General features: G+C 60.5%; 1 protein-coding gene across 1 annotated transcript in view; it reads left to right on the forward strand.

The window, feature by feature from the left end:
- Positions 1-27,318, forward strand: part of TCERG1L (transcription elongation regulator 1 like) — a 186,542-nt gene that overhangs the window by 38,525 nt on the left and 120,699 nt on the right. Inside the window, exon 4 of the mRNA XM_077877177.1 lies at positions 3,391-3,573. Coding sequence (XP_077733303.1) covers positions 3,391-3,573 — 183 coding nt within the window. The remainder of the gene's footprint in view (positions 1-3,390; positions 3,574-27,318) is intronic.

Below are 27,318 nucleotides of genomic sequence, written 5' to 3' on the forward strand. Positions count from 1 at the left end.
CATCTCCTGAAAAAGCTGTGCATGTCGTCTGATGATGACACTGCACCAGGACAGCCAGACCGTGCCGCCAGGAAACTGCTGGTTTGCTACATAATAAAATATCAGCAGTGTTCAGCTGGGGAGTCCACAGGGACATTTTTACACACTTATTCACTCCATTTTATAAATTCTCTGTAATGGGTTTTTATTATCAAGTAAGATAACATATTTAGGATAATGGGCTTTTTTTTCCCCCCTGACTGCAAATGTGTACACGGCCACAAGGACACACCCCTACACACCCATCAGCATGGCCAAAATCTGGAACGCTGACGCCAGATGCTGGCGAGGACGGGGAGCAGCAGGAGCTCTGGTTCCTGGCTGGCGGGGACGCCCAACGGTGCAGCCGCTTTGAGAGGCAGTCTGGCGGCGTCTTGCAAAGCTAAATGCTGCTTTACCATACGATCCAGCAGGCACATTCCCCGGTGTTTACCCAAATAGAGAACGCGCGGCCAAACAAAAACACGCATGCACATTTTCACGGCTGTTTTATTCATAGTTGCAAAAAGTCGGAAGCAACCAAGATGTGCTTCAGTAAGTGAGTGGATGAGTAAACCGTGGTGCCTCCAGACGACTTACTATTACTCAGTGATAAAAGGAAAGGACTTAACCTTGCCTTGAAAAGACAGAGAGACTTCAAATATGCATTGCTAAGTGGGAGGAGCCAGTCTGAAGAAGGCTACGTAATGTACAGTTGTAATTCTAGGACATTCTGGAAAAGGGGAAACTGTAGAGACGGGAAGAAGAGCTGCGGTTGTCAGGCAGGGGGGGAGGGGCTGGGTGGGGAAGGGGATGAACGGGTAGGACATGGGATTTTAGGGCAGCGAAGCTGTTCTGCATTCCACTGTGCGATGGTGAGTGCATGACATTAGGCCTGCGGCCAAGCCCAGAGAACGCGCAGCACAAGATCGGGGAACCTCGCTGTAAGGGATGGGGCTGCACTATAAGGGATGGGGCTTCGCTCTAAGGGATGAGGCTTTGCTGTAAGGGATGGGACTTTGCTGTAAGGGATGAGGCTTTGCTGTAAGGGATGAGGCTTTGCTGTAAGGGATAGGGCTTTGCTGTGAGAGATGGGGCTTTGCTATAAGGGATGGGACTTTGCTGTAAGGGATGGGACTTTGCTGTAAGGGATGGGCTCTGGTTAATCACGACACGCCAGTGCTGTTTCACCAGCAGTGACACGGGCACCTCACTGATGCCAGAGGTTAACCCCGGAGGGAGCTGGGGGGCGGGCTACTTGCTGCTCCGTTCTTCTGTCAACGCTACTCTGTAAGACTTAAATTACCTTTCAAAGTTTGCATATGCCCATCAGAGGGAATTTGAACACTCTGGAGAGACAGAAACGAAGACTCTGTAGGACCTTGCAGCCAGGGCACCCCCCCCATCCCCTGCACCCTGCCCTCCTGTGGTCCACACGCCTCCCTGTGCCTGCAAAGCACCATTGCCCCCCGACGCCCACGCCCACATCGCCTCATCTCTGACCCTCCACTCCGCCTCCCTGGCCTCCTTGCAGCCTCTGGAACACACTGGGTAGGCACCTGCTAGGGCCTTTGCACTTCCCCACCCCTCCCTGGCCCGCTCTTCCCCTCTCTTGCCTCCTGTGGGCTGTCACTGGCAAATTCTTTCCCCAGGGCAGACCGTCCAGGCCACCCCGTGTGAACGTGAAACCCGCCCACCAATTCCGTGCTTTCTGTTTCTGTGCTGTGCCCTTCAACCTATGACACACAGCAAATAAGCAAGGAAAGTAAGGAAAGTATAGACCATGCGTCTTCCTTACGTGGGAGGCGTGGTCCCTGAAGGCAGGCCTTACACCTCTGTGGTGCACTGCTCTGTCCCTAAGAGCTAGAGTACGGTTGGCATCTAGTCAACTGGATAAGGATTTGTTGACTGAGTGACTCTATAGCGTAGGAATATACATGATTTTGTAATTTGCTCTATTGACTGAACCTACTGCGCGCCTCCCCCTACTGCACTGGCTGTTCGTCCACATATGAGTCTGCTGGCTGTTCAGTGCCTCGTTGACCAGACACACCATTGTTTATAAAACCATCTGGCCTTGGGATCCCTGGGTGGCACAGGGGTTTGGCGCCTGCCTTTGGCCCAGGGCGCGATCCTGGAGACCCGGGATCGAATCCCACGTCGGGCTCCCGGTGCATGGAGCCTGCTTCTCCCTCTGCCTCTGTCTCTGCCTCTCTCTCTCTCTCTCTCTGTGTGACTATCATAAATTAAAAAAAAAACAAAAAACAAAACAAAACAAAAAACCATCTGGCCTTTGCTGGTTTTTCTAGTTTCTCACTATAAACTTTTATCCCCAGGCATCGGGCATGTGGGGGCATTATAGGAAAGGAAACATTATTCAAAAGCTGTAAACTATATTAACATTTTTATTTTTTTATTTTATTTTTTTAAAGATTTTATTTATTTATTCATGAGAGACACACACACACAGAGGCAGAGACACAGGCAGAGGGAGACGCAGGCTCCCTGCAGGGAGCCCGATGCGGAACTCGATCCCGGGACCCCAGGGTCACGCCCTGAGCCGAAGGCAGACACTCAACCGCTGAGCCCCTCAGGTATCTCTATATTAACATTTTTTTAAACATATTTCCAGATTGCTTTCCAGAACTTGCACCATTAATAGAAGCTGGTATCTACAGAGTATTTCCTAGAAACCACAATTATTTTAGGGACTGAAGATTCCTAAAAAAAAAAAAAAACCTTACAAGAAAGTCACCGACAGAAACAAACTTCCGAGGGTTTCCAGTTATGCCGGGAGAGACCAGCTGAATTCCGCGTGTGGAGCCTGAATGCTCATGAGGGGCCGCCCCCGGCTGACCTGGGGATGGGGTTTGTCCTCTGCGGAGGCCGGGCAGGTGCAGCCACGTCCTGAGGGACCAGCCGAGCCCCGGGGGCCCCGAGGACCTCTCCGCGCTGACCCCAGCGGCCTTCTCCGCCCAGCCCACCTCCCGCCTTTCCGCGCTGGCCCCTGGTCTCAGCCCCTGCGGCTCCGAGGAACCGCGTCCCCGTCCCCCCGCCCCTGGTTTCCTATGAGACGCGCGGGCACCGTGGCCAAGTCACTGCTCTCGAAGGCACGCACGTCCCCTGGTGACTAAGCGTTGTGACTCACTGAGCATCACAGCGTGCGCGTGTGCTCTGCGCACAGTCAACATTTTGACAGATGGAGAAGGCACCCCGTTTATCCCTGGGATGTTGGCACACGGCGTGGGCTTCCAAGAAACGGGTTGGTGCTGTTCCTGTTTTCTGGGTGCTCGTGTGCTGCCTAATGAAGTGGCTCCCCCCCCGGGGGACACCGGGCACCCCCGTGCTCACCTCCCCATCCCCTTTCTGCAGGTGGTTGTCACGGCGGCCTGAAGCCTGTCAGCAGCAGCCCGGGCATTGCCATCACCGCCGCGGCCGCCGTGGTGTCTGTGGATCCCGAGGGACTGGGGGGCCCGGCCCCCTCCAGCATGCAGCCCTGCCACTTCCTGACGTTGGCGCCCATCAAGATACCCCTGAGGACCGCCCCCTTCTCAGGTAAGCGAGGAGCTAGCGGGGGGTCCCGGAGCGGGGAGCAGGTGGGAAGCAGCCTGCACCCGGCTATGCCGAGCCCCGGCCTCGTGTGTGGGGGGCGCCTGGGGGCGCCGTGCACTTGGGCCTCCCGGGCTCTGCGCAGCGGACCTCGACTCCGCTAAGGGGGCCTGGGCGCTTTCTGCAGTGAAGTTTCTGTTTGGACAAATGAGACGTCCCTTTACTGACCTGTTAGGGGGAGTCATGTAGTAAGTGAGAGATTCAGGAAAGCCAGAGGTTTGTGGGTTTTCTGGCACGGAGCTCGGGAGGAAGCAAAGACCCCAAAAGCTGAGGATCTAGGTCAATAAACCACTGAACAGTGCGACGCTGAGACTGGGCTTGCAGATGGGGCTCGTTCTGAACCGGGCGTGGGGACCTTGGGAAGTCCCTGACGGGCCCGGGGGGACCGACCGCGAGGGGCATAGACCGTCACCAGGCCCTTGAGTTCCTCAGTGCACAGGCCTGAGCTGCTTCTGGAGCATCTTCAGGGGGGACGTGGGGCCGGGAGACACCCCGAGAGCCCGAGTGGAGCCGAGATGCGCGTTCGGGGGTCCAGCGGGGGATGGGGGCCCCGGGTCCTGGTCCGGTTGCGAGTCTCTCGTCCACGTGTGTGATCCCAGCTGTAGGTGTGTCCGTTCGTGGTGACCGGCCCGCCGTGTGTCCAAGCCCCCATGAGCGCGAGTTTAGGTTCTTCCTGAGAATGTAGCGAGAGCAACGTGAATTTGGAGCGACTTTTTTGAAATCTTGAGAGCTAGTACTACGACTTCAGTGTCAGGTTTGCTTGTGAGATGATAAGAAACCTGAATAAAAAATTCTTTGGGTTCTAATATTAACCTGATACTAGAATTCTAATGTTCGCATTAATACCCTGGATTGCTAGGTTATCAGTAACAGGAGAAGCATCACTAGATAGCGAGGCGCATGCACATCCAGGTTCACGGGAGAAAGAGGAAAAAAACCTGGATTCATTGTTTCGCTCTTTTGGTTTCCTGACGTTGTATCTGGGAAATCAGACGTGGTCTCCGGCGTCCGTATTTCTCTATTGGCTTGACAAATTAGCTGGTCAGTAGAACATTGTATTCTCAAGAACAAAATATTATTTCTATTTCAGGCTGTTAGTGAACATGCATTTAGGGTGTGATGGGGGAAATAAATAAAACACATAAATAATCTCTTGTGTGGAGCATAATTTACAGCTGTGTCAAGATTTCAGTTAAAATCCATCAGTCCATTGGCATTTATTAAGGATGACTTACTGTTTTCTGAGAAAATTAATCTTAGGAGGAGCCCAGACCCGTGTACCCCAGGGGTGGCTTCGCTTTCCGTGCCTCAAATGATTTATAAAGAGACATAATAATTAGGTGTCTTTCTAGTGTTTGCATTTTATAAGGTGCTATAATCAAATCTGCCGTAACATGCCTTCGGTTAGAGGAAGACCAGCGTCCGCATGATCTGTCTTGGAGGTAACCACCGAAATGTGCCGTCGGGAAGAGGGGAGGGGGCGCAACGCGGCAGCTTCTAAAGTGGCCCGTGACGTATTGATCCGAAAACCCTGCGCTGCAGCAGAGGGCCTGGGTGGGAATTGAAATAAAAGTGGGGGGCTGGTCCCGATACGTCACCCCCACCCAGGGCAGGGGACCTCTGAGCCCTGTGCCCATCCGTCCCTGGCACCAGTGGTGGCTGCGGCCCTGCCCGGGGGAGACAAGGCCACCTCGCCGGGTTGCCCTTGGCGTCAGCCGCAGGCATCTGGGGAGACTGGCCGTGCCCGTGATGAGCACTTTCCAGAATTTCCTTGAGTACTTCCTGAGAACCCTGGCTCGGAGGAGGCTGAGCGGGCAGTTTGGCCTGGTCAGTAGCTGCACGGAGCGCGGTTTGTGAAGTTGAGCTGTGCCAGGGCTGACGAGCGTGCTCGGTGTAGGTTCAGGCAGCCAGCTGGGAAATTCCGGACACCCCTGAACACAGGCGACTGGAGGGGACGGGGATGGGAGAAGGATGAAGCCTCCCGTCAGGGCTGGGTGGGGCCGAGGCAGGACGGCATCCCCAGGGAGCGAGGCCTCCCAGACCAAGAACGCACCTGTCTGAGAAGTGTGCTCCATATTGAAACTGATTTTATAAAAGCGTGTGAATTTTATCTCCCCAGATGAATAATCTTGTTTTTACCCAGAGAATTCCCATATTAGGTAAACAAGCTGGACTATTTTATTTTTACTCTCGGCGTGGTCATGAGAGCCTGATAAGCTCAGCAGCCCTGCGGGGTTGAGCTCTAGGCTTCTCACCCGGAGGCAGATGGCTGGCCGTGGCCGAAGAAAGGGGGGCTTTTGGTGGTGACAAGTTGGTGGTTGCTCCTGGGATCTGGTGGGCAGAGGCCGGGGACCCCGCCACGCACCCCACGACGCCCGGGCCAGCCCACAATAAGGAATTCCCTGGTCCAAGATGTCAGCAGTGCTTCCATCAAGAGGCCCTGGTTTCTAGAACTCCCCTTGAGGTGTGAACACCTGTAGTGCTGTGTGCATAAGTGCACGGGGGAGCGTCCGTGAGCCAGTCACCGCAGGAGCCGGAAGGACGCGGGCTTATTGCTGGAAAGAAGATGAGCCGTCGGACTTACACTTAATTCTATGCCTTTAACATGATTTCACATTTGAATCAGGCGCCGTGTGTCAGGAGCCCCGTGAGCTGCTCCACGTCCGTCAGGAACTGGGGTTTCCCCCGGAGCCGGTGTCTTCCACGGCGCCACGTGCTCACGTGCATCCACACGTCCGTCCCCTCCCCGGCCTGTCAGTCCTGTGCTGTGTCCACCCGTCCCACCCAGTGCGCGTCGGGTACCACGGTCTGCATCCTTCTGCGCTTACCCCCACTTGGCGGCCGTCATCCACGCAGTGTGTCCAGAGGCTGAGTACGGCCGGCTCGGGGATGCACGTGACCTCTGCACACGCCGGCCCCCAAGTCAGCGGGGGGGGGGGGTCGAGGGAAGGTGAGGCGGGGTGGGCGCCTGGAGATACTGCGTCCCCGTTCCCCTGTTGGCTGGCAGCTCGGGCACCCAAGGATGGCCAGCGGAGGCGCACGGCCTCCGTCCACTGTCTCCGCGGGCTCGAGGCTGGAGGCGCTTGCCTCCGTTCCAGCTGCTCCTTTAAATGTTAGACCTTCAGTTAAAGAAGGAAGCGTCTGGGGAAAGATGGATCTTGTCTCCTGTTTATTTCCTGGGGTTTAAGGAGACCCTCTGGTCTTGGGGGATAATGTGCTGCGCTGCAGAGGGGCCTCTGCCACCTGCCTGGGCTCACACCTGCCCGGCCACCCAGTTCACATCTGCTAGCTGCCTGGGGTCACACCCACCAGGCTGTCCAGGTTCACACCTGCCAGCTGCCCGGGTTCACACCCACCAGGCTGTCTGGGTTCACATCTGCCAGCTGCCCGGGTTCACACCCCCCAGGCTGTCTGGGTTCACACCTGCCAACTTCCCTGGGTCACACCCACCAGGCTGTCTGGGTTCACACCTGCCAGCTGCCCGGGTTCACACCCACCAGGCTGTCTGGGTTCACACCTGCCAGCTGCCCGGGGTCACACCCACCAGGCTGTCTGGGTTCATACCTGCCAGCTTCCCGGGGTCACACCCACCAGACTATCTGGGTTCACACCCACCAGGCTGTCTGGGTTCACATCTGCCAGCTGCCCGGGGTCATACCCACCAGGCTGCCCGGGTTCACACCCACCAGGCTGTCCGGGTTCACACCTGCCAGCTGCCTGGGGTCACATCCACCAGGCTGTCTGGGTTCACACCTGCCAGCTGCCCGGGGTCACACCCACCAGGCTGTCTGGGTTCATACCTGCCAGCTTCCCGGGGTCACACCCACCAGACTATCTGGGTTCACACCCACCAGGCTGTCTGGGTTCACATCTGCCAGCTGCCCGGGGTCATACCCACCAGGCTGCCTGGGTTCACACCCACCAGGCTGTCTGGGTTCACACCTGCCAGCTGCCTGGGGTCACACTTGCCAGGTCCCCAGACACACCCACCAGGCTGTCCAGGTTCATACCCACCAGGCTGTCCGGGTTCACACCTGCCAGCTGCCTGGGTTCACACCTACCAGGCTGTCTGGATTCACACCTGCCAGCTGCCTGGGGTCACACTTGCCAGGTCCCCAGACTCACACCCACCAGGCTGTCTGGTTCACACCCACCAGGCTGTCTGGATTCACACCTGCCAGCTGCCTGGGTTCACACCCACCAGGCTGTCCGGGTTCACACCTGCCAGCTGCCTGGGGTCACACTTGCCAGGTCCCCAGACACACCCACCAGGCTGTCCAGGTTCATACCCACCAGGCTGTCCGGGTTCACACCTGCCAGCTGCCTGGGTTCACACCCACCAGGCTGTCTGGATTCACACCTGCCAGCTGCCTGGGGTCACACTTGCCAGGTCCCCAGACTCACACCCACCAGGCTATCCAGGCTTATGCCTACCAGGTCCCTGGGCTCACACCTGCCAGCTGCCCAGGTTCACACCTACCAGGTCCCTGGGCTCACACCTGCTGGCCTGCCCACTGCCCTCTGGATGCCACAGCACAGCTTGACTCCAGCGCTGCCCCGAGCTGAGGGAATAAGTGACTTAATTCATTTTTTTTTATAAAGAAAGATGGTAGTTAGTTTTAAACCTTCACCCCCATTTTGCAAGCATTCAAGTGAAAAAGGTAAAATATGAGTGATAGTTACAGCCGCTAGTAGAGCCACCGACAGTGGAACACAACTATTAAAAAGTACCATCTGCCTTGGAAACCATTTGCCACCTGTTCTTTTGCTTCCAGAACTACTTAATGGTTTAAATTTCACATTGTGTCCTGCCACAGAACAGCTGGGAAGTGACTGTTGTAGCGTCTATCGGGGGGAGCATCCGGGCTCCATCACGAGCCAGGGAAGCCCCGCGCCGCCCCCTGCCACGCGGCCTTCCGTGGGGCCGGGCTGCCCTCGTTAGCCACGGCCGCAGATGTTGGTGCAGGTTCGTGACAACAATAACCCGGCCGTGGGGGAGGACGGCTTTCCTTTTTTATCCAGGAATTATCTCCTCCTCCGCTGTAATCAAAAATGTCATAATACGTATTCACATTTTAGAGGTTTTCAGAGACAAAACTACTTATAACAATAAAATTACACTGCACAGTGCCTGGGACTCAGCTGGCTCCCGTGAGGAGGGCATACGTGCCTCCAACACAGGGATCAGGCTGCTTTTCATAGAAAAATTATGGGATTGAAACAACCAAAAAGGCTCTGCATAGAGTCTGAGGTCCACGGTGCACAAGCCACAGATACTCAGGTTGGCATCCCGGCCTTCCGGGCCTGGAAAGTGCAGATTTCCCTAAATGGAGATCCCGCACTGGGGACCTGGGTGGGGGGATGCCGGGATTTGCCCCCCCACCGTGAGTCCTCCCTGCGAGCGCGTGTGCCCTAACGCGTCCGTCTGGGGAAGCTCCTCCCCTGACCCGTCTCCCCCGGGGGGCTCCCTCCCCCCGCCTTCCTGACAGACGCCTGGCTCTTCAGCCCCATTAGCCGTCTGCACCCTTGGCGCCAGCTCACCCCTTCTTGGAAGACAAACGCTGGGAACCCATCACGCACAGGAACGCATGTCTGTGTCTGCGCCGAGTAAGAAGAAGCCCCGAAACCTGCGTCTGAGCTTGGAAAGTGGAAGTTTCCACCCCGGCCCACCCCGTGCTCCGGGAGCCTCGCCTCCCGACCGCCCCGGGGGTAATCACTCTCCGGAATGTGTGCCAATCGCTGCTTTGCTGTGTCTTAGAAATATGCCTCCTGTACACGTGTGATCTCCAAACAATACACTCTGTCATTTAGGCTTTTTTGAATTTTACATAAATACCATAATCCATACGTTCTTCGGTGATTGCCCTTTTTTTGCTCAGCGTGATTTTTTTTTTTTTTTTAAGCCATCTCATCTCGTGTAGCTGTAATGCCATCGCGTCCCCCTGGCAAAGCCTTCGCTCGTTCGTGGGAATCCACACCACGCGTCCTGGGCTGTCCCCTCCAGTGCCAAGCGCGGTGCTCCCCTCCCGCTTGTTCCTGGCGGGGTGGGGGCGTGTTTCAGGGCTCCCGGCGAGCCGACCGCCTCTCCCCGCAGGCCCCCGCCCCGCCTTACGTGCAGGGCCGGGCTCCCTAGGGCCTGTGCTAATGGATCCGGTTTCCCGCTGGGCACCTGCACGTTCTGATGAGCATCTCAGCCCCGCTCTCCGATAAGGGGAGTATTGATTCTCGACACACAGTCCTGCTCATAAAACAGAGCACGACGACGCGCTCCCCCTGCAGCCCTTGGGTAAATCCCCTTCTTCCCGGGGACACCCCTCCCTCAGTCGGCCTGACCGGGGGGCATCCTTGGCTCTTCCCTTTGCCTGACCCCCTGCGTCCACCCCGTCCCCCTCACCCTCCGAGACCCACACCGAGGCCGCCTTCCTCGTCCAGGCCAGCACCACCTGCGCACTGCGGCTGCTGCGGCCATCTCTGCTCCCACCGCGCCCTTTCAGAGAAGCTGTTTTCCACGCCGGAGCCACAGATGATGCCTCAAAAATACATAGCACGCCAGGCCTTCCCCTGCTTAGGACTCCTGGGGGGGGGGGGTGTCCGGGAGCTTGGGGCAAACCTCAGACCCCCACCCAGAGCACCCGGACTCACCCTGTGTGACCTCAGCCTGTTTCTTGCACCGCTCCCCAAATCCCCACTCTGCCTCAGGGCCTTTGCACAGGCCTCTCCCTCTACCTTCCACGCGCTTCTCTCAGCGCTGCACAGGGCTGGTGGCTCTTCCCTCATTCAGGCCTCAGCTTGGAGACCCGGTTCTCCCCTCGAATAAACCCTGCCTCACCTGCTTATTCACTTAGTAGCATTCCTCGTTGTCCACAGTTCTCTTTGGTGTCTGGGGCTGCTTAGTCTGTCTTCACCCTGAATGTTAGATCCCAGGGCAGGGACTTTCTGTGTCTTATTCGCCATGAGCCTGGTGCCAAGGCCGGCGCTCGGGGCAAAGCTGCTCCCGTCACCTCTTTGCTGAATGTGGCAGGGAGGGTCAGAGCGGTGCCAGCTAGGAGAGGTGACAGGCTGCTGGGAGGTGTTCCCCGCACACCCCAACCCCGCCGCCCAGGCCTGACCCGCGGGCTGACCTTCCTGGTAGGGCCGGGGCTGTAGACCTGGCTCCTGACATTGCTCGTCGGCTCGGCATCGCTGGCCAGGACTCCACAGGGTGCTCACGCCCTGACGGCTACGTTCCTGCGAGATGTGACTTTCCCGGGACCCCACACCCCACGCTCTCAGCCTGAAGAGGCTCCGGACCCCGTGCAACTGATCCCATTGCTTCAAGCCGGGAGCTAGGGTGGGAGGCTGGCGAAGTCCCAGGTGGGGAGGTCCTGGTGCTGGGAAGGGTGGACCCGCTAGGACCCAGCCCCTGTGCAGTGGCCTTTCGTGCCGCCAGCCGTCCCTCGCTCCCACCGGCCATCACACTCGGCCGTCGAGCCGTGGTGCTGAAATCAGGGGCCAGGACCCTGGAGGTGGGGCTCCCGGCACCGTGGGGACGGACGTTGGCCAGATCCAGCTGAGGCCTTGGTCCAGTCCGTGGCCAGCCCCGCTAGAGGAGGGCGGCAGAGCCACATCCACACACAGCACTGCTGGCGGTAGGAGGCCTGCGCGTCGGTGGTCGTCCGCGTCTTACAGGAGACCCTGGCAGGGCCGGAGAAGAATAGGCTGGTGGGAGGCTGAGGAGGGAGAAGGAGGCCGCGTGTCGTGGTCGCTTTGATGGAAAACACGCTCCAAGGAGCCTTGGTTGCCGTAGGCACGGGCCGGAGCCTTGTGCTGGGAGCGCGCCGCAGCCAGAGCACCGGGTCCTTCCCGGGCCCTTGGCTCCCCCTGTGGTGACGGCGCCGTGGGAACAGCACCCGCGGCAGGGGCGTCGGCGGTGGGGGGGACACTGATGCGCGCTCGGGGTCGGGGGGAGCAGTGGGACCGGGGCACGTCCGGGAGGGCCTCTGCTCTCCAACAGATGAGGAGACAGGATCAAGGCCACGCCCTGCGCGCAGAATGTAGGCGGAGACAAGGTGCTCCCCCGGGGTGTCCTAGAGAGGGGAACTCCGCGGTCCCTGGGAGGTCAGCCAGCTGCCTGGCCCCTGCCTCGGTGGGGGAGAGATCCCCAGCTGCCTGCAGCAGACTGAGAGCAAGCGGGGGTCATTTCACCCCTTCCCTGAGGTGGCTCAGGACCACTGGGCTCAGGCCGGGGTATGAATGATGTGCAGGGTGTTGCCCTGGGGTGGCGGGCTCTCGGGACCCTGTCATGCAGCTGTCCTTTCGTTGGGGAGGCTGATGCTCGGCTGATGGGCAGCCTCTGGGCGATCCTCTGGGGCCGGCGCCCCAGCTCCCGGTGTCCTTGGTGGGTGTTTATGGGCCGGAGACAGTCCGACCCGGCCACGGTTTCATCGCGTGGTGCCGTTAAAGGCTCGGAGCCCGAGAAGGAGCAGGTGCTCCCCCCGCGGGACTGACCTTCGCACTCCGGGAAGCCGTCCTGGATCCCGTGTGCTGACGTGGGCTGGGGAGGGTCCTGCAGGTGGAGGTGCCCCCCCCTCCGAGAGGGCGGCAGGGGGACCCGGGGTGCAGAGCGGGGAGGCCCAGAGGAACCCACCTCATCTTGTGGAAGGGGCCGACCGCATGGTCCAGACCGCCCCCCCCCCCCCAAGAAAGCTCTGTGCTCTCTGCCACTGTTGGCGCCGGCGACGCAGCCCCTGGGCCCTGCCGGTCTGCTGTGCCCTTGGGCGGCCCGGCCCCGCTGTCCCCTCGGCAGTCCCCGACCTCGGCGCTGGACGTAAGGCCCCCCGGTCCCTGCTCAGAAACACCCCCACGGACAACCTCTTTCTTTCCTGAATGAGGCTGACGTGCACGTTCTGTGTTGGGTAAATATTCACACAAGGTCCAGCGAACCGTCCGCTGTTGTGAGCGTGCAGGCCACTGTCACTTACGCACCAAGCGCGGGGTCGCGGCCCCAGCTTCTAGTTCCAGAACATCGGCATCGCCCTGCGGCACCCCGAAGCTGCGGCCGGCCCTTCCTTCCACCGCCCGCCCCCCGCCGGCCCCCGCCCGGCCTCTGCGCTGCTGCCGTGACGGGGTCCCCGCTCCTGTGCGCTGCACGCCGTCTCCGTCTGGAAGCGCGTCTGTGAGGCAGGAACGGTCTGCGCCGGGAAGCCCCCCGGGAACTCCCCAGGAGCCTCTTGGGCTCTGGCGTCTCTGGTCGAGGTTGTTAGAAGACTTTTAAGTAATAGCTTACTTTTCTTTTTTCCTGACCGCGTGACTATGTATGTTTTCTTTATTTTTCCTGAGTCAACTTTGGCAAATTTCTCCTTCCCTGGAGTTGGTCCTGTTCTCCTGAATTTGCAGATTCATGGATGTAAAGGTGTTCCTAGGCTTCTCGTGGTTTGTACGTTTCTGTCGTGCCTGCGGAGATGTGCTCACCTAAGAAGGGTTTTGCTTGGGACGCCTGGTGGCTCAGCTGCTGAGCATCTGTCTTCTGCTCCGGGCATGACCCCGGGGTCCCGGGTTAGAGTTCTGCATCAGGCTCCCTGCATGGAGCCTGCTTCTCCCTCTGCCTGTGTGTCTGCCTCTCTCTCTATGTCTCTCACGAATAAATAAATGAAATCTTCGGAAAAAAAGAAGGGTTTTGCTGCAGAAGGACAGCATTGCCTTGTGCGCGCCCCAGGCCGTCTGCCGTGTGTGGTCAGGACACCCAGACGCAGGCTGGACGTGCCCGCCGCCACCACACACTGTCCCCTGCCCAAGAAGACGCACATCTCAACGCTTCCACCTGCAGCTCGTCCTCCTCGTTGCCTCCTCATTGCCTCGTCCAACCCACACCCCAGCGCGCTCTGATTCCGGTCACAGCAAGAAATGCACCCACGGGCTCAGAACCGCTCTGGGGACGACGAGTGGCATCGTCAGTCGCCGTACATGGTGGCCGAGTTCCAGGGACAGTGGTTGGTGACCCGAAGGCATCTGCTTTGGCTCTTGTTTTCCTTTCTGTTATATCCTTCATAGATTTCCCCCAATTATTAAAGTGATTAATGCTCACTTAGAAAATAATCAAGAAGCATCAATGAGATATTAAAGTTGCCCCTAATCCGTTGGCCTCCGCAGGCCGTTGGGACCTTGCTCTCTAAAGCAAACAGCGCACGAGCATGCAGGATTGGCCACGGGCACAGGGCTGCACCTGGCACTCCGTACCTGCGGCTCCTTCCACTTCTTCACAATCGTGCACGACCCCTGAGGAAACCCACGCAGACGGCTGGGCTCGCTGGTTTTAGGTGACGGTCTCCGAGGGGATCGCTCGGGGGCCACGTGGGCTCTGCTGGCAGCCCTGTCGGGTGTGCGGGTGGGAGGCCCTTGCTGCGTCTTCCATCGCCTCAGCGGGGCCCCGGCTCCAGCCCACTTAGCCTCACGGTCAAGCACACGATAACAGCGAGCTCTTTACCCCTCCCGGCAGCTCTGCGCCCCCGGAGCTGTGCCCAGTGCAGCCTTCCTGCAGGGCACAGGGCGGGTGCCTGCTGCTCCCCACGAGTGTGGCCTTCGTCGCTGGGTGGAGACCCGCGTCTGAATCATCCCAAGAGCAAGGGTAGAGGTCTGTCCCCTGTGCCCGGGTTCTCTGTCCCGGCCGACAGCTCAAGCGTTCCTCGGCTTGGAAGGGACAAAGGGCACGGCTGTGGGCCCCTCCCTAAGCCCACCCCCAGCATGTGTGCATGAGCGAGCGGGCGAGTGTGAGCACTGCCCTGCAGCCTGGCCGCCTGCATGTGAGCAGGAACCAGCACTGTCGAGTTTCCACGGGGATGTGTGTGGCTTGGAGATTGACCCGGTGGAAGGGAACCTACGGAAGGAGCCTGGATGGTAGGAAAGGCGGAGGGTGGGGATGCCTGGGTGGCTCAGAGGCTGAGCCTTTGGCTCAGGTGTGATCCCGGGGTCCTGGGATCGAGTCCTGCGTCGGGCTCCCTGCATGGAGCCTGCTTCTCCCTCTGCCTGTGTCTCTGCCTCTCTGTGTCTCTCATGAATAAATAAACTATTTAAAAAAAAAGAAAGAAGGAAAAGGCGGAGGGTACCTGTGGACAATGGCTGAGGGATGGGCAGCGGGGATGCTTGCGGGCTCCTTCTGTTAGAGTTTCACGGTCGTTGAGGCTGTGCCCTCGCTCCGGGAGGGGATCTGGAGACTTTGTTATGAGGCTCGCAGTCTAACGTCGAGGAGCCTGTGCTCAGCAGGAGCCATCCAGGCCGCGTGAACCATGTGCAGGCGGCCGTCACTTTCCACGTGCCGTACCATTCTCAAGTTCGGTCCAGAGTCCTTCGGACTCGTAGAAGTAACACACGCAAGACAAAGAACCCAGTGAGTGAGCCGAGGACCCGAAGAGACATTGGTCCCAGGAAGACACGCAGACGGCCGGTAAGCGCGTGAAGGATGCCCAACACCGTGCAGCCATCGAGAAATGCACATCAAACCGCCCGTGGGGTGGGGTGGGGTGAGCGCGCTTGGTCCCCCCCGGGGTGGACCCTCGGACTTCGTTTCGCTGGAACGAAAGAGGCAGGTCGTGACCAGAGCTGGTGAAGGCGTGGAGAGATTGGGACCCCTCGGACGCTGCTGAATGCAGAAGGGGGGCAGGCGGTCTGGCGGTGCTGCGGGTGGCCCCACGGGCCACAGGGCTCCAGGGCAACGCTTCTGGGAATATACGGGAGGGGAAAACGCAGATCCACACAGGTGCCCGCAGCAGCGTGACGCACAACAGGCGTCCATCAGGTGACCCTTCCTAGGCCGTAGCAGGGAAGGAAGAGCCGACACCTGCCACCACACGGAGGAGCCTTGGACAGGTGATGCTCAGCGACCCCGGCCCGTCCCGGAAACCGCACGGTCTGTGCTTCTGTTGACATGAAACGTCCAGAACTGGCAAATCCAGACACAGAAAGTAGAATGTTAGAGGCTGTGCAGCGGGGAGGGCGGGCGGGGAGGGCAAGCGGTTGCTAATGGCACGGGGCTTCTTTCTGGGGTGACGATATGCAAACCCCGCTTGCGGTGATGGTTTCACGACTGTGAATCTGGTGACAACCCCGCTTCATTCCGATGGGTGGACCGGATGCTGTGTGAATTCTATCCTAATAAAGCCATTATGGGAAAACCAACATGTGCGGAGCACCCACGACGTCTCCACGCCCACACGCAGCCTCGCACGGCCGTGTGCCGCATCGCTCTGGAATACCGCGGCACAGAGCGGCTTCGGAGCCCAGCGGTTAAGAGCCCCTCCCCGGGAGAGAGCGAGAGCATCTGTCAGATCGACTAGTTTCAGTAATTTTCTATCTGAACGTTTTCAAGTAATTTTCAACTCTTTCCTGGTAGCGTTGTGGGTCTGCATGCCTGTGGTCATCGTCCCATCAGAGGCCCGGCCTGGGCCTGCAGGGGGAGGGCGCAGGTCTCAGACCCCTCACTGTCCTGCGGCATCGGTCTGTCCATCTTGAGTTTCTGGCTTCCTCCCCAAGATCAGGCAAAGCAGTCCCTGGGTAGCTGGGATGGAGGATGGGGTACAGGTGAGGGGCTGGGGGTTGGGTATAGGTGAGGGTCTGGGGGCTGGGGGATGGGGTACAGGTGAGGGTCTGGGGGATGGGATACAGGTGACGGTGTAGGTCTGGGGGATGGGATACAGGTGAGGGTCTGGGTGCCTGGGGGATGGGATATAGGTGACAGTGTGGGGCTTGGGGGATGGGATACAGGTGAGGGTCTGGGGGATGGGATACAAGTGACGGTGTAGGTCTGGGGGATGGGATACAGGTGAGGGTCTGGGGGCCTGGGGGATGGGGTACAGGTGAGGGTCTGGGGGATGGGATACAAGTGACGGTGTAGGTCTGGGGGATGGGATACAGGTGAGGGTCTGGGTGCCTGGGGGATGGGATACAGGTGACAGTGTGGGGCTTGGGGGATGGGATACAGGTGAGGGTCTGGGGGCCTGGGGCATGGGGTACAGGTGAGGGTCTGGGGGCCTGGGGGATGGGATACAGGTGACACTGTGGGGCTTGGGGGATGGGATACAGGTGAGGGTCCGGGGGTCTGGGGGATAGGGTATAGGTGAGGGTCTGGGGGCTTAGGGGATGAGGTACAGGTGATGATGTGGGGCCTGGGGGATGGGGTACAGGTGAGGGTCTGGGGGCCTGGGGGATAGGGTACAGGTGAGGGTCTGGGGGCTTAGGGGATGAGGTACAGGTGATGGTGTGGGGCCTGGGGGATGGGGTATAGGTGAGGGTCTGGGGGCCTGGGTGATGGGATACAGGTGACAGTGTGGGGCTTGGGGATGGGGTACAAATGAGGGTCTGGGAGCCTGGGGGATGGGGTACAGGTGAGGGTATGGGGGTTGGAGTACAGGTGAGGGTCTGGGGGTTGGAGTACAGGTGAGGGTCTGGGAGCCTGGGGGATGGGGTACAGGTGAGAGTCTGGGAGCCTGGGGGATGGGGTACAGGTGAGGGTATGGGGGTTGGAGTACAGGTGAGGGTCTGAGGGCCTGGGGGATGGGGTACAGGTGGTGGTCTGGGGGATTGAGGAGTCTGGGGGTCTGGGGATTGAGGGGTCTGGGGGTCTGGGGATGGAGGGATGCAGAGGGCAGGGGAAAGGACTGGAAGGCAGTGCCCGCCTCTGCTGCCCTGAGATTGGGGTCAGGAGGGGCGGGACGCTGAGTCTGGTTCTGGTGGCGGTTCTTGCGCAGGTACGCGGGGCTGGGGTCCAGACCGGCCCTGCCTCCCCCTCCTCTCCTCCTCAGTGTGAGTCGTCACCTGGGACAAGGTGAAGGGCGACCTGCAGGAAGAGAATCTGGTGCTTGAACGACACGTACCCCCGCGTGATCACACGCACGTCCTCAGACACATCTTCGTGATGGATGAGTCTGTGATTTCGTTGTTTTCCCAAATGCCCATAAAATTTTGAGTTATCTTATTCACGTTTATGGGAACGTTTTGCAAGTCTTTTTCGTGTGGTGAGAACACGGGGGGTGACCTATGTCCTACCTTGCTTTGCAGTCAGCGGTCCCGGCTAAAAGCCTCCCAGGTCCTGTGCTCCTTCCAGAGGAGAGGACGCGGGCGGCCCCGGCTCTGCCTCGAGAGCGGGGCCCCGAGTACCAGCCCTTCGGTTCCCTCCTGTCCAGTTGAAGAGCTGCTCTGTCCCGTGTCGGGTCAGGTCCTGTCCCCGCCGCTGGGCCGGGCGCTCCCAGAGGTGGGGACGCTCGCTGGCTCACGCTGTTCCCTAGAAAGAAAACGCCCTCTCAGGAAAGTTCAGGCAATGACAAGGTCTCCGGGCAGGTGAGTCGGGGACATCTTGGCCCTGGAGCGAGGCGTCCCTGCCCCCAGGCCTCGCTGACGCGCCAGCTCTGTGCCCCCAGGCTCCTCCCACGGACGGTCCTGGCCGTCCCCCCGTAGCTCGGGTGACACTTACCCGCGGTGCTCACCGGCCCCGGCGCCTCCCTGCGGTGTTTCCGACGGTCGCCGGTTGCTGACCCCAGAGCTGTGCGCCCACCAGCTGCCCCCGTGGGCGACTGCACACGCACACATGTGCCTCCTCGCGTGAGCCTGCGCGGGGAACTTCCTTAATCCCCCCTGCTCACTGGGAGAGCACAGGGGTCCGCAGGGCCAGCGTTTGTGCCCAGAACTCGTCACGTTTCCCTGGTTTGCCCAGCGACCCCCACAGAGTCCGGTTTGTGTGCAAACACGTGCCAGGATGCGTGTGCCAGTAGGCGTGAGCTGTAAGGTGCGTGTGTGGGTGTGAACGTGCATGTGAGTCACGTGCACACGGGGCCGGGTGACCTTGGTGACACTGGGGCAGGGGACGGGAGGACGTAGCTCTGAGAAGCAGATCCGAGAGCCTGGAAGACTATAGAGGGGCCGACGTGGGCCGACGCGGGACGTGCTGTGGGCAGGGCGTGTGCCCCGGGCCAGCAGCCTCGTCACCGAGGGCTTGTGCTCACTCATGCTTCCTTCCAGAGTCTTCGTCCCCCCTGTGCTCGGGGCCAGGCTCCTCTGCTGCAGAAGCCTCGCCCACGGCTAGTTCTGTGCCCAGGCCTTGTCCGGGGGGTCCCTCGGGTGCTCAGGGTCCTCGAAGAGAAGGAGACCTGGGGCAGGAAGAGGACGATGAGGCCAGGCCGGGTCTAGCTGACGCTGACTTACATGCACATACTGCAAAGTTTGATAATGGTGAGCAGGAGCGCACGGATACGACCTGCTACGGCTCATGCATGATAATACCGAAGTACATAAATGCTTAATTCACCATAATTAATAGGAACGAACGTACAGACAAGACGCTGCGCCCGCCTGACACGAGGCAGGTCTGAGCACCACCGTGCAAGCTGCCGCTTGTGACGGGAACGCGCCGTCGCCGTGTGTGGTGGGCGACACGTGCTGCCCGCCGGCCTGATTCACGTGTGCCTCCCATCTGAGGGGCGCCGCGACTCCATCCAGGCTCTGCGCTGAAGGAACTTGTGTATCCGCCTCCCCACGTGTCCCCCCCGGCTTGGGAATTCAAAGCCCGGCTCCGGCGTGTTGGGTGGAGGGGCTCCGGGGAAGGGTGTCTGCGAGCCAGGAGGGGCAGAGGGGGACCCTCGGTTTCCCCTCTGGACCGAGCCCCTGGCCTTGCCGTGAGGCATGTGGCACCCTGGGGGCCGTGAGGTCCGCGTATGCAGGCGTCGACGGCCACTGGAGGCGCTCTCTGCAGGGGCAGGGAGGATGGAGAGGAGGGGCTTCGTGGGCCCCCAACTTCTTTGCTTCCCACCCTCCCTTTCCCGACTGGAGCGTGCGTCAGCTCCCCTGCCTCTGGCTTCTGCCCACCTTGTCCGGGCTCCGTCCAAACCACGTGGCGTCCAGCCTTCAGCCCCCGGGTCTCCGGCACCAGCTCCTGGCCCGGTGTGAGGACCTCCCCCGGCCCGGCCTCTCCTGAGTCTCCCACCCTCGCTCCCCGTGCTCGGCGTCCACGCCCTCTCTTGGGACCCCCGTGCCCCCTGCACAGTGGCCCTGCCCAACTTGTGCTCACCCTCCGGCTTCCAGCCGCCACCACCTCCGGGAAGCCTTCCCGAGTGCACCTGCCCTGACCTGGCTGCCGCAAGCTGGTTATGAGCCGCGTGTGCCCTGGGCGGTACCGTGCCCAGTGGTCATTGCGGATCACGCGGCGCTGCTCCCCCACCAACCCGGGGGCCCCCGGGGACCCTCCCCCCTGCGCCGGGCAGCTCAGTGCCAGGAGGCGCCCGGTCAGCATAGTGGCCGGGGTGGGAATCCCGCTGAGGCGCCACCAGCACCTCCTCCAGCAGTGGCTCAGGGTCAGGGGTGTCGGAGCCTGGAGGTGCACGACCTCCGAGAGCGGCCTCCGCCCGACCCCCGTGCAGCGGAGCGCACCTGCCGCCCGGACCTCCTGCCGGATTTCTAGTCCAGCCTTCCAGAGGTCCCGGTGCACACGGCTCCCTTCTCAGACGACAACGGCTGCGCACGGCCCCCCAATGTGAGCAACACCCACTGCGTCCCCCCCCCCCCACGGACCTCCGACCGGCTCCTCGTGAGGACATAAGATGCAGCTGTCCATCAGAATGGATTACAGCTGCGTGGGGGGCGCCCTCTGCTCTGGACCGGTGCCGCGGAGGGCCCCCAGCGGAACCAGGGGTCCCCGGCTCCGGGAGGGTCCCCGGCTGCCGGCGTGGCCGTGTTTGGAGAGCTGGGCCCTCGTGGAGGGCGCGAGTGGGGGGACGGGCTGCCGATGGGCTGCGCGCGTGACGTTACTGCTGGGGCTCTGGAAGCTAAAGCCCGTGTAAACCTCTCACGGCGTCTTTAAAATTTATTATTTTAAGCCTATTAACAAGCTAGGATGCCGGCTGTGATTTCGAAAAATAATTAATCATAGACGAACTATAAGAATTCCAAAGAGGTTAAGCTGCAGCAGCGCCTAAAGGATTAAATGCTGTGCCGACTACCCTCCCGCGGCCTCTGCTGGCTCGGCTCTGTGCTCTGTGAGCTCGCTCTGCCCCCCCCCCCCCCCCGCCCCCCGGCCCCGTTCCTGCAGCGCGAGGTGGCTCGGGGCCCTGCTCTGCGCACCCGGTCACCGCGCTGTGAGACCTTGGGCGAGCGCTCAGGGGCTGCTGGAGCCCCGTCTCCGGCCTGGAGGAGGCGACCGGCGTCGGGCTCATCCTGCACAGCGGCCTTGGCAGCCCCCCTGGTGGGGCGCCCCGTCTCCCCGGCGTCCCCCATCTGGGTTCCCCGCGGCACCTGTCTTTCCCTAGTTGCTCCCGCACAGGCCCTCCCGCTCCTTGCGCCGCTGCCCCAGGGCCCGGGCGTCTCGGCGGGAATACACCTGCCCCCACCTGTGCTCAGGAGAAGGAAGCCGGGCCAGGTCTTTGGTGAGTCCCTCCCCTGCCCGGGGAGAGGCCCTGAGGGCGTACACAGGGCCTGAGCAGCACCAGGACCCCGGCCCCCCCAGTCCAGGGAGCCATTGAAGCCACGCGGGTGATTTGTCCAGAGGGAGGGACGTTCATGCTGCGCCATGATCTCAGCAGCCGGAGCCGGAGAAGCCCCCTCCCCGCCTGCACATTTGAGCACAACACGCCCCCACGTCCTGAGACTGAAGTCCGGGCTGGGATTTCGGGGGCAACACAGCACCGGGCGTTAGCTGCCTGCCGTCCCCCACTTACTGAGTCGCACCCACCACACCTTTGCAGGTGTGCCCGGAGTGACCTTTGATGACCTTAGATGACCTTTGCAGGCTGCCCGGAGTGCCCGCCCTCACGCACCCCACCCTCCCGGGGGTGCCCCCTCCCCTGGCCCTGAACCCCCAGGCTCAGCACACGCGCCTCACGGGATGGGCCGCGCCGCATCCGGCACCTCTGCCTTCAGACCTTTCCACATTTATTTTGATTTCCCGCCCGCGCTCACGGGGACTGACGCCCGAGATGAAGAGTGAGGGTCCCCGCCCCGGGGACCTGGCTCCCCATCCCCAGGGGCCGCCCACGTCTGCGTCTCTACTTCTGTTTCGCGGCTTGCATTTCTGTCAGTTAGTTCTTCTGCCGTAACTAGACTGTTGATGTCTTTATTCCGTGATTTGTCGATTTTGGACAACGTGTGTCGACACCGCAGGGGCGACGGAGACCGTTGGCTGTTCCCCGTGGCTGCGCGACGGAATAGTGAGCTGCCGACCAGCGAGGTATCCCCGCGTGCAGCGGCTTCACGGAGCGACCCCGTATGTGACTCCCGGTGTTTGGGTTCAGGCGGGTGGTTCTTCTGCTGGTGGAACCTGCACGGGGCAGCGGCTTTCCTGTATCAGAGTCCGCGAAACAGCCGTTACAGCAGCTGCGGGGTTGGCCCTCTGCAGGATATCCTGCTAGATTTCTTACGAGGCTTTTTTTTTTTCTCCTTTCCTTTCCTTTCCTTTCCTTTCCTTTCCTTTCCTTTCCGCCCAGACGCCCCCTCTGATGCCCCTTGCTGCCCCCCCCCAGCAGGCAGGGTGCTGGGTGTCCCCGAGGTCGTGCAGCTTTTTCACGGGAACTTCCTGTCTTCATCTCGGGCTCGGGCTCCCCTGCCCATTGGGAGTCACCTGAAAGAAGCGCTTTCCTCCGACAGATGCGGGGAGTCTCGGCCCTTCTCCTTCCTGCGAACCCAGCAGGTGTCCCTACTGCGTCTCCTCGCAGGCAGACCCCAGGCCGAGGGGCCGCAGGGCCTCCTTCCGCCCCGGGACCCGCCGGCCCCTTCCACGTCCTGCAGGCGGAGGCGCGGGGGCGGGGTTTCATGCCACGCGGACCGTGCAGCGCCCACTGTCTGACCCGTCCTTACGCACATGCTGCGCTTTTCAGGTTCTTGGCAGCACTTTCTGGAGCAATGTGTGTGACAGTCGTCTGCTGCCATGTGATAAACTGACCCACGACACTTCGCTCCTGACGCCCTGGTCGGCTGGAGAGGACGCGGTGCCCGCTCGGTCTTCTGTGGCTCCGGGTGTGTCCCTCGGGTGTCACTCTGCCCCGCGGCTGGACACCCCAGGGTGGCATTGATCACGGGCCAGGGGCGCCCGGGGGGCTCTGTGGGTGAAGCATCCGCCGTGAGCTCAGGCCGTGATCCTGGGGTCCTGGGATCGAGTCCTGCATTGGGCTCCCTGCTCAGGGGGGAGCCTGCTTCTCCGTCTCCCTCTGCTAGTCCCCCCTCCACTCCTGCTCTCTCTCTTTCTCTCAAACATATAAACAAAATCTTAAAAAAAAAATCACATGCCAGTCAGTTGGCAGCCGTCTGCCAGGAGAAGGGGCCTGGCCACCCGCCGGTCCCGAGCGCGACCACGTTTCTCCCGTGCCGGTTGCAGTTCTAGCAGGAGAGAGAGGAGGCGAGGCTTGAGGGGCGGGCGGCGGGCAGGTGTCCGTGTCCCCGGCTGCTGTCCCGCGGGCCAGTGGGGGCTGATGGTCAGTCCCGGGGGGGGGTGACGGCAGACTTTCCCAAGGGCACGGCCGCCGCGGTGAAGCGGGGAGAAAGCCGGAGGTTCTTGTTGCCGCAGCATCCGCAGGAACGCGGCTCGCCGTCAGCGTCCTGCAAACGAGGCTCCGGCCGTTCAGGTAGTTCCAGCTAAACACTCCGTGGGTGAATTTTGGCGTAAATACGATACTTAAAAATCGCTAATTTTTCCTCCATTAAAAGGTGAGTTTTTCCCCTAAGAGGGTGGTTCTCCTGTGTCATCATCACGGGGGGATCGACATCTGTCCCCCCTTCCTGCGCCCTAGGCTCTGCTCCTCCGGCGTCCAGGCTGTGAATCCTCCGCCCGCCCGCAGGCGCGGCCGCGCTCCTGGCCGTGCTCGTAGCCTGGCTCCTCACGTTAATAATTAAGGAAACAAGACGTAAATTTCCGATATTGTGACAAAGTGGCTGCTGTTCCCTGGAGGAGCCCTCCCCCGCCCCTGGGGGAAACGCGTGGCATTAAAGGCCGCAGACCCCTCTCCGCATATGGAGCGGCCCCCGCCCCCTGCGGTCAGGGGTCAGGGGTGCCTTCCCCGGGGCGCCTGCCTGCTCTCCCGCCGCTCCGCCGTCCCCACCCTCCCATGCTGCCGGCGACCTCCCCCGGGACCTCCCTGTACCTCTGCGGCCTTCCTCTTCCTCCCCCAGAGCACCCGTCTTCCCGCCTCCCGGGCTCCCGCCCCTGGATGCTGCGCCCCGGCGTCCCCGCTCCAGGCTCCAAGCCACGGCCCGGGGTTCAGCTGCGACACCTGCCCTGGGCCCCCGGGCCGGCCGCGAGCAGGACGCGGGCCAGTGAAAGTCGCCCCGTTTCTTCGATGGCCACGCTTCTCGTGCGCCTCCTCGCTCCATCGGGGGCTGCCAGGGCTGCTCGGAATGATTTTCCGTCAAGACTTGAAAGAAATTGCTCCGTCATCTCCCGAAATCGGAACTCACAGGGGGGCTCGTTCCCGTTAGCGCGACTTCCTCAGGGGCCCGAGTCGGCGGTTTTTCTGGAAAAGCGCGGTCATAACGTCGCACTTGTCTTCGGCATCCAGCGATTTCCTAATGATGTCTGCGGAACATTCCGTGAGCCTTTCGGTAGAAGGATTCGTGTTCTTCTCTACCTCTGGAGAATTCTCTTATTCGCACACAGACACGCGGTCACACGCGTGCTCCTGTAGGTCGCACGTTCCGTCTTCATGTCACGCTACACGTTATGCTGCATGTTATGCATCATCCATCACGTGTCACGCGTCTCAGGCGTATTAACCGTGCTACGGTGGGCGATGCCTGCTGCGGTAGCGGACACACATCATCCCGTGGAGTGGGACGGTGTGCGCGGGTGTCCGGGGCGCCCGTCCCGGGGCTGCCAGCAGTCAGGCCTCAGGCTTCCTCGTCTCTTCTTTTCTCGATTTTCTGCCTCTTTGACTTTTTCCCATGTTCCGGGAGACCTCCTTGTCTTTGTTTTCCAAATCCCGTGAAGCTTGAGAACGCGAGCGTGCAGCTCCCGGAGCGTCTCTGCCATCCCGGAGCAGGTGCGCTGGCTCCGCACCCTTGGCCCCTGTCCCCGGGGTGCCCGCGGCGTCGGTGGGACCTGCTGCTTTCACGGGCAGCTCTGGCCACCGTCCGGATCCCCTGGGGGACTCTTCTCCTGGATCTCCTGGTCTCTGTTACCTGTGGCCTGTCCACCCCCCGCCTTGTCCGCACGGCCGTTCCTCCCAAGTCAAGGAGAGATCCCGGGCCACCGTGTGGGGTCGGGTGTGCGTGGGAGCAGCGGAGCAGAGCCTTTCAGGCCTCAGCAGTGACCCGCCTGCTGCACCCTCGAGGGGAGCTCCCCAGCCGGCTCCTGTGTGCTTCTCCTTCCCGAAACCTGTGACATCCATCACCTGCTATGGCCCCTACGCTCGCCCCCGCCCGGGCTCGTCTCCTTTCTGGCTCTTTCATGTTGGTGTCAGGAGGTGCCCCCACCATCTAGACGCTTCAGATGGACTAAACTCCATCCAGGTGGGACTGTGCTGTGCTCCGTGTCACCTCCCCACACCTCGCCCTGGGCCTGGCCTCCGGGGTGGACGCACACTCGTGCATTCGGTCACTCATTCATTTGTCCATCCGTCCTTCTCTCTTTTTTTAAAAATTTTTCTTAATTTTTATTTATTTATGATAGTCATACACAGAGAGAGAGAGGCAGAGACACAGGCAGAGGGAGAAGCAGGCTCCATGCCAAGAGCCCGACGTGGGATTCGATCCCGGGTCTCCAGGATCGCGCCCTGGGCCAAAGGCAGGTGCTAAACCGCTGTGCCACCCAGGGATCCCTCTCTCTCTTTTTTTTTTTTAAGATTTTATTTATTTATCCATTAAAGACCCAGAGAGAGAGGCAGAGACACAGGCAGAGGGAGAAGTAGGCTCCATGCAGGGAGCCCGACGTGGGACTCGATCCCAGGACTCCGGGGTCACGCCCTGGGCCGAAGGTAGATGCTCAGCCGCTGAGCCACCCGGGCATCCCTGTCCATCCTTTCTTTCACCAGACATGTACTGAGCACTTACTGTATACCAGGGATTGTGCCAAGTTCTTGAGACTGTCCGTGTGTAGAAGAGCCAAGAGCCCCTGCTCTCCAGAAGCTTCCAGGTTAGCCAGAGGAGACAGATAGTAAGCCCAGTAAATCAGCTCCCTAAATGTGCTCCATCAATGAATGGATGGGAAAGTATCAGAGCAGCAGGAGGACAGTTCCTGAATTCCCGTGTGCCGGCCAGCAGAGGCAGGGCACAGATGTCTTCCCTGTCACACGGGCACTGCGGGTGGCCTGAGGCGAGCCTGCTCTGGGCACGGTCCATCTCAGAACGGGGTGCAGCGGGGGCTGCAGCAGGCGGCGGTCTGCCCCCAGAAGAAGGCCGTGCATCTCTGCACGGAATTAAAGACGGGGTTGGCGTGGTGTTGCTGGGCTCCCGGGACAGGCGTCCCAAGTTCTAGCGTCGTGTCCCTTCACAGGGACAGGGCAGCAGGGATGTCTGCAGAGGGGCCCTTCCCCTCAACTCCGTGCCTGACCCCGCCTGACCTGGGTCTGTCCAGGTGGGGTGCTGGCCTCCGTGTCCTGGGAGGTTTGACGAGGACCGCCCGTGCCGGGGGCCGTGGGGAGCCCCCCCGGGGGTGGCGGGGGCCTGACTCTGACCCCAGTTGTCAGGGTCTCTGCAGGTTGGGGAGAAGCCGCAGCCCCTGTTGTGCAGGAGCCTGGGCGGGAAAGCAAGCGGAGAGATTCCGAGGAGCTGGAAGGCCTGTCTCCCGGTGTGCTTGGCACAGGTGCTCAGGGTCCCCAAGGTGCGCCCTGTCCGATGCCTCTGCTGTGCTGTCCCGACCCCGGGGGACTCTTCCTCTCAGCACGTGGGGTTCGGGGTCTCCGGAGCGTTCCCAGCCCTGCAGACGCAAATCACCGAGCGTGGGGTTTGGGAAAGGCGTCTGATTATCACCAAACTTGTTTCCCGTCTTTGACCACAGTCAAATCTGCAAAGATGCTTTCTTTCGAGGTAGTAAATAAATAAGATAACAAGGGGATGTACCCTTTGTCTGACATGCTTTTATTTTTAGGAGATAAGATGTATGTTGACATTTAATTCTCATCATTAATCTGGGCGTTGCACAATGTCTTATGCGGCAGGTTTTCTCCTATTGGCGTTATCTTTGGTTCCCATATCAGCAAATCATTTTGGGGCCGTTCTCTTTTCTTTTCTTTTCTTTTCTTTTCTTTTCTTTTCTTTTCTTTTCTTTTCTTTTCTTTTCTTTTCTTTTCTTTTCTTTTTTCTATTCTGATAAAGGCTGCGTTCAAGTGCAGGCATGGAATTAGACCTTCAGAAAGTCAGCTGCAGATGCGACTTCTGTTTCCGGGTGGGGGTGAAGGGGCTCAGCTCTGCTGCCTTATATCCCGGCTTCTTGGCATATGGCAGCCACTCGCAGACGGCCCGTAGGGGAAGGGGCTCTGTTTGGTTTACAGCAGATGAAAAGGCACATGTGCTACTTTCATGCCCTCAGAGTCCACGTATGCGGCAGGCCGAGAGGTTCGGGGCGGCAGGTGCATGGGCCTGCTGCGGGGTTTTCACCAGGGGGCACCCTGGTGACCGGTGCTGCCGGGCTGGGCCGAGGCTGCAGCCAGACCCCCACCCTCCAGCCCTGCCACCCAGCCTTCCTGGTGAGGAGACGGCGGCCCGTCCAGGGGCAGCTCCCAGGCCCCGCCAGCACGCAGCCGCCAGAACTTC

Source organism: Canis aureus, chromosome 29 (assembly GCF_053574225.1).
Source record: "Canis aureus isolate CA01 chromosome 29, VMU_Caureus_v.1.0, whole genome shotgun sequence".
Taxonomy (NCBI): Eukaryota; Metazoa; Chordata; class Mammalia; order Carnivora; family Canidae; genus Canis; species Canis aureus.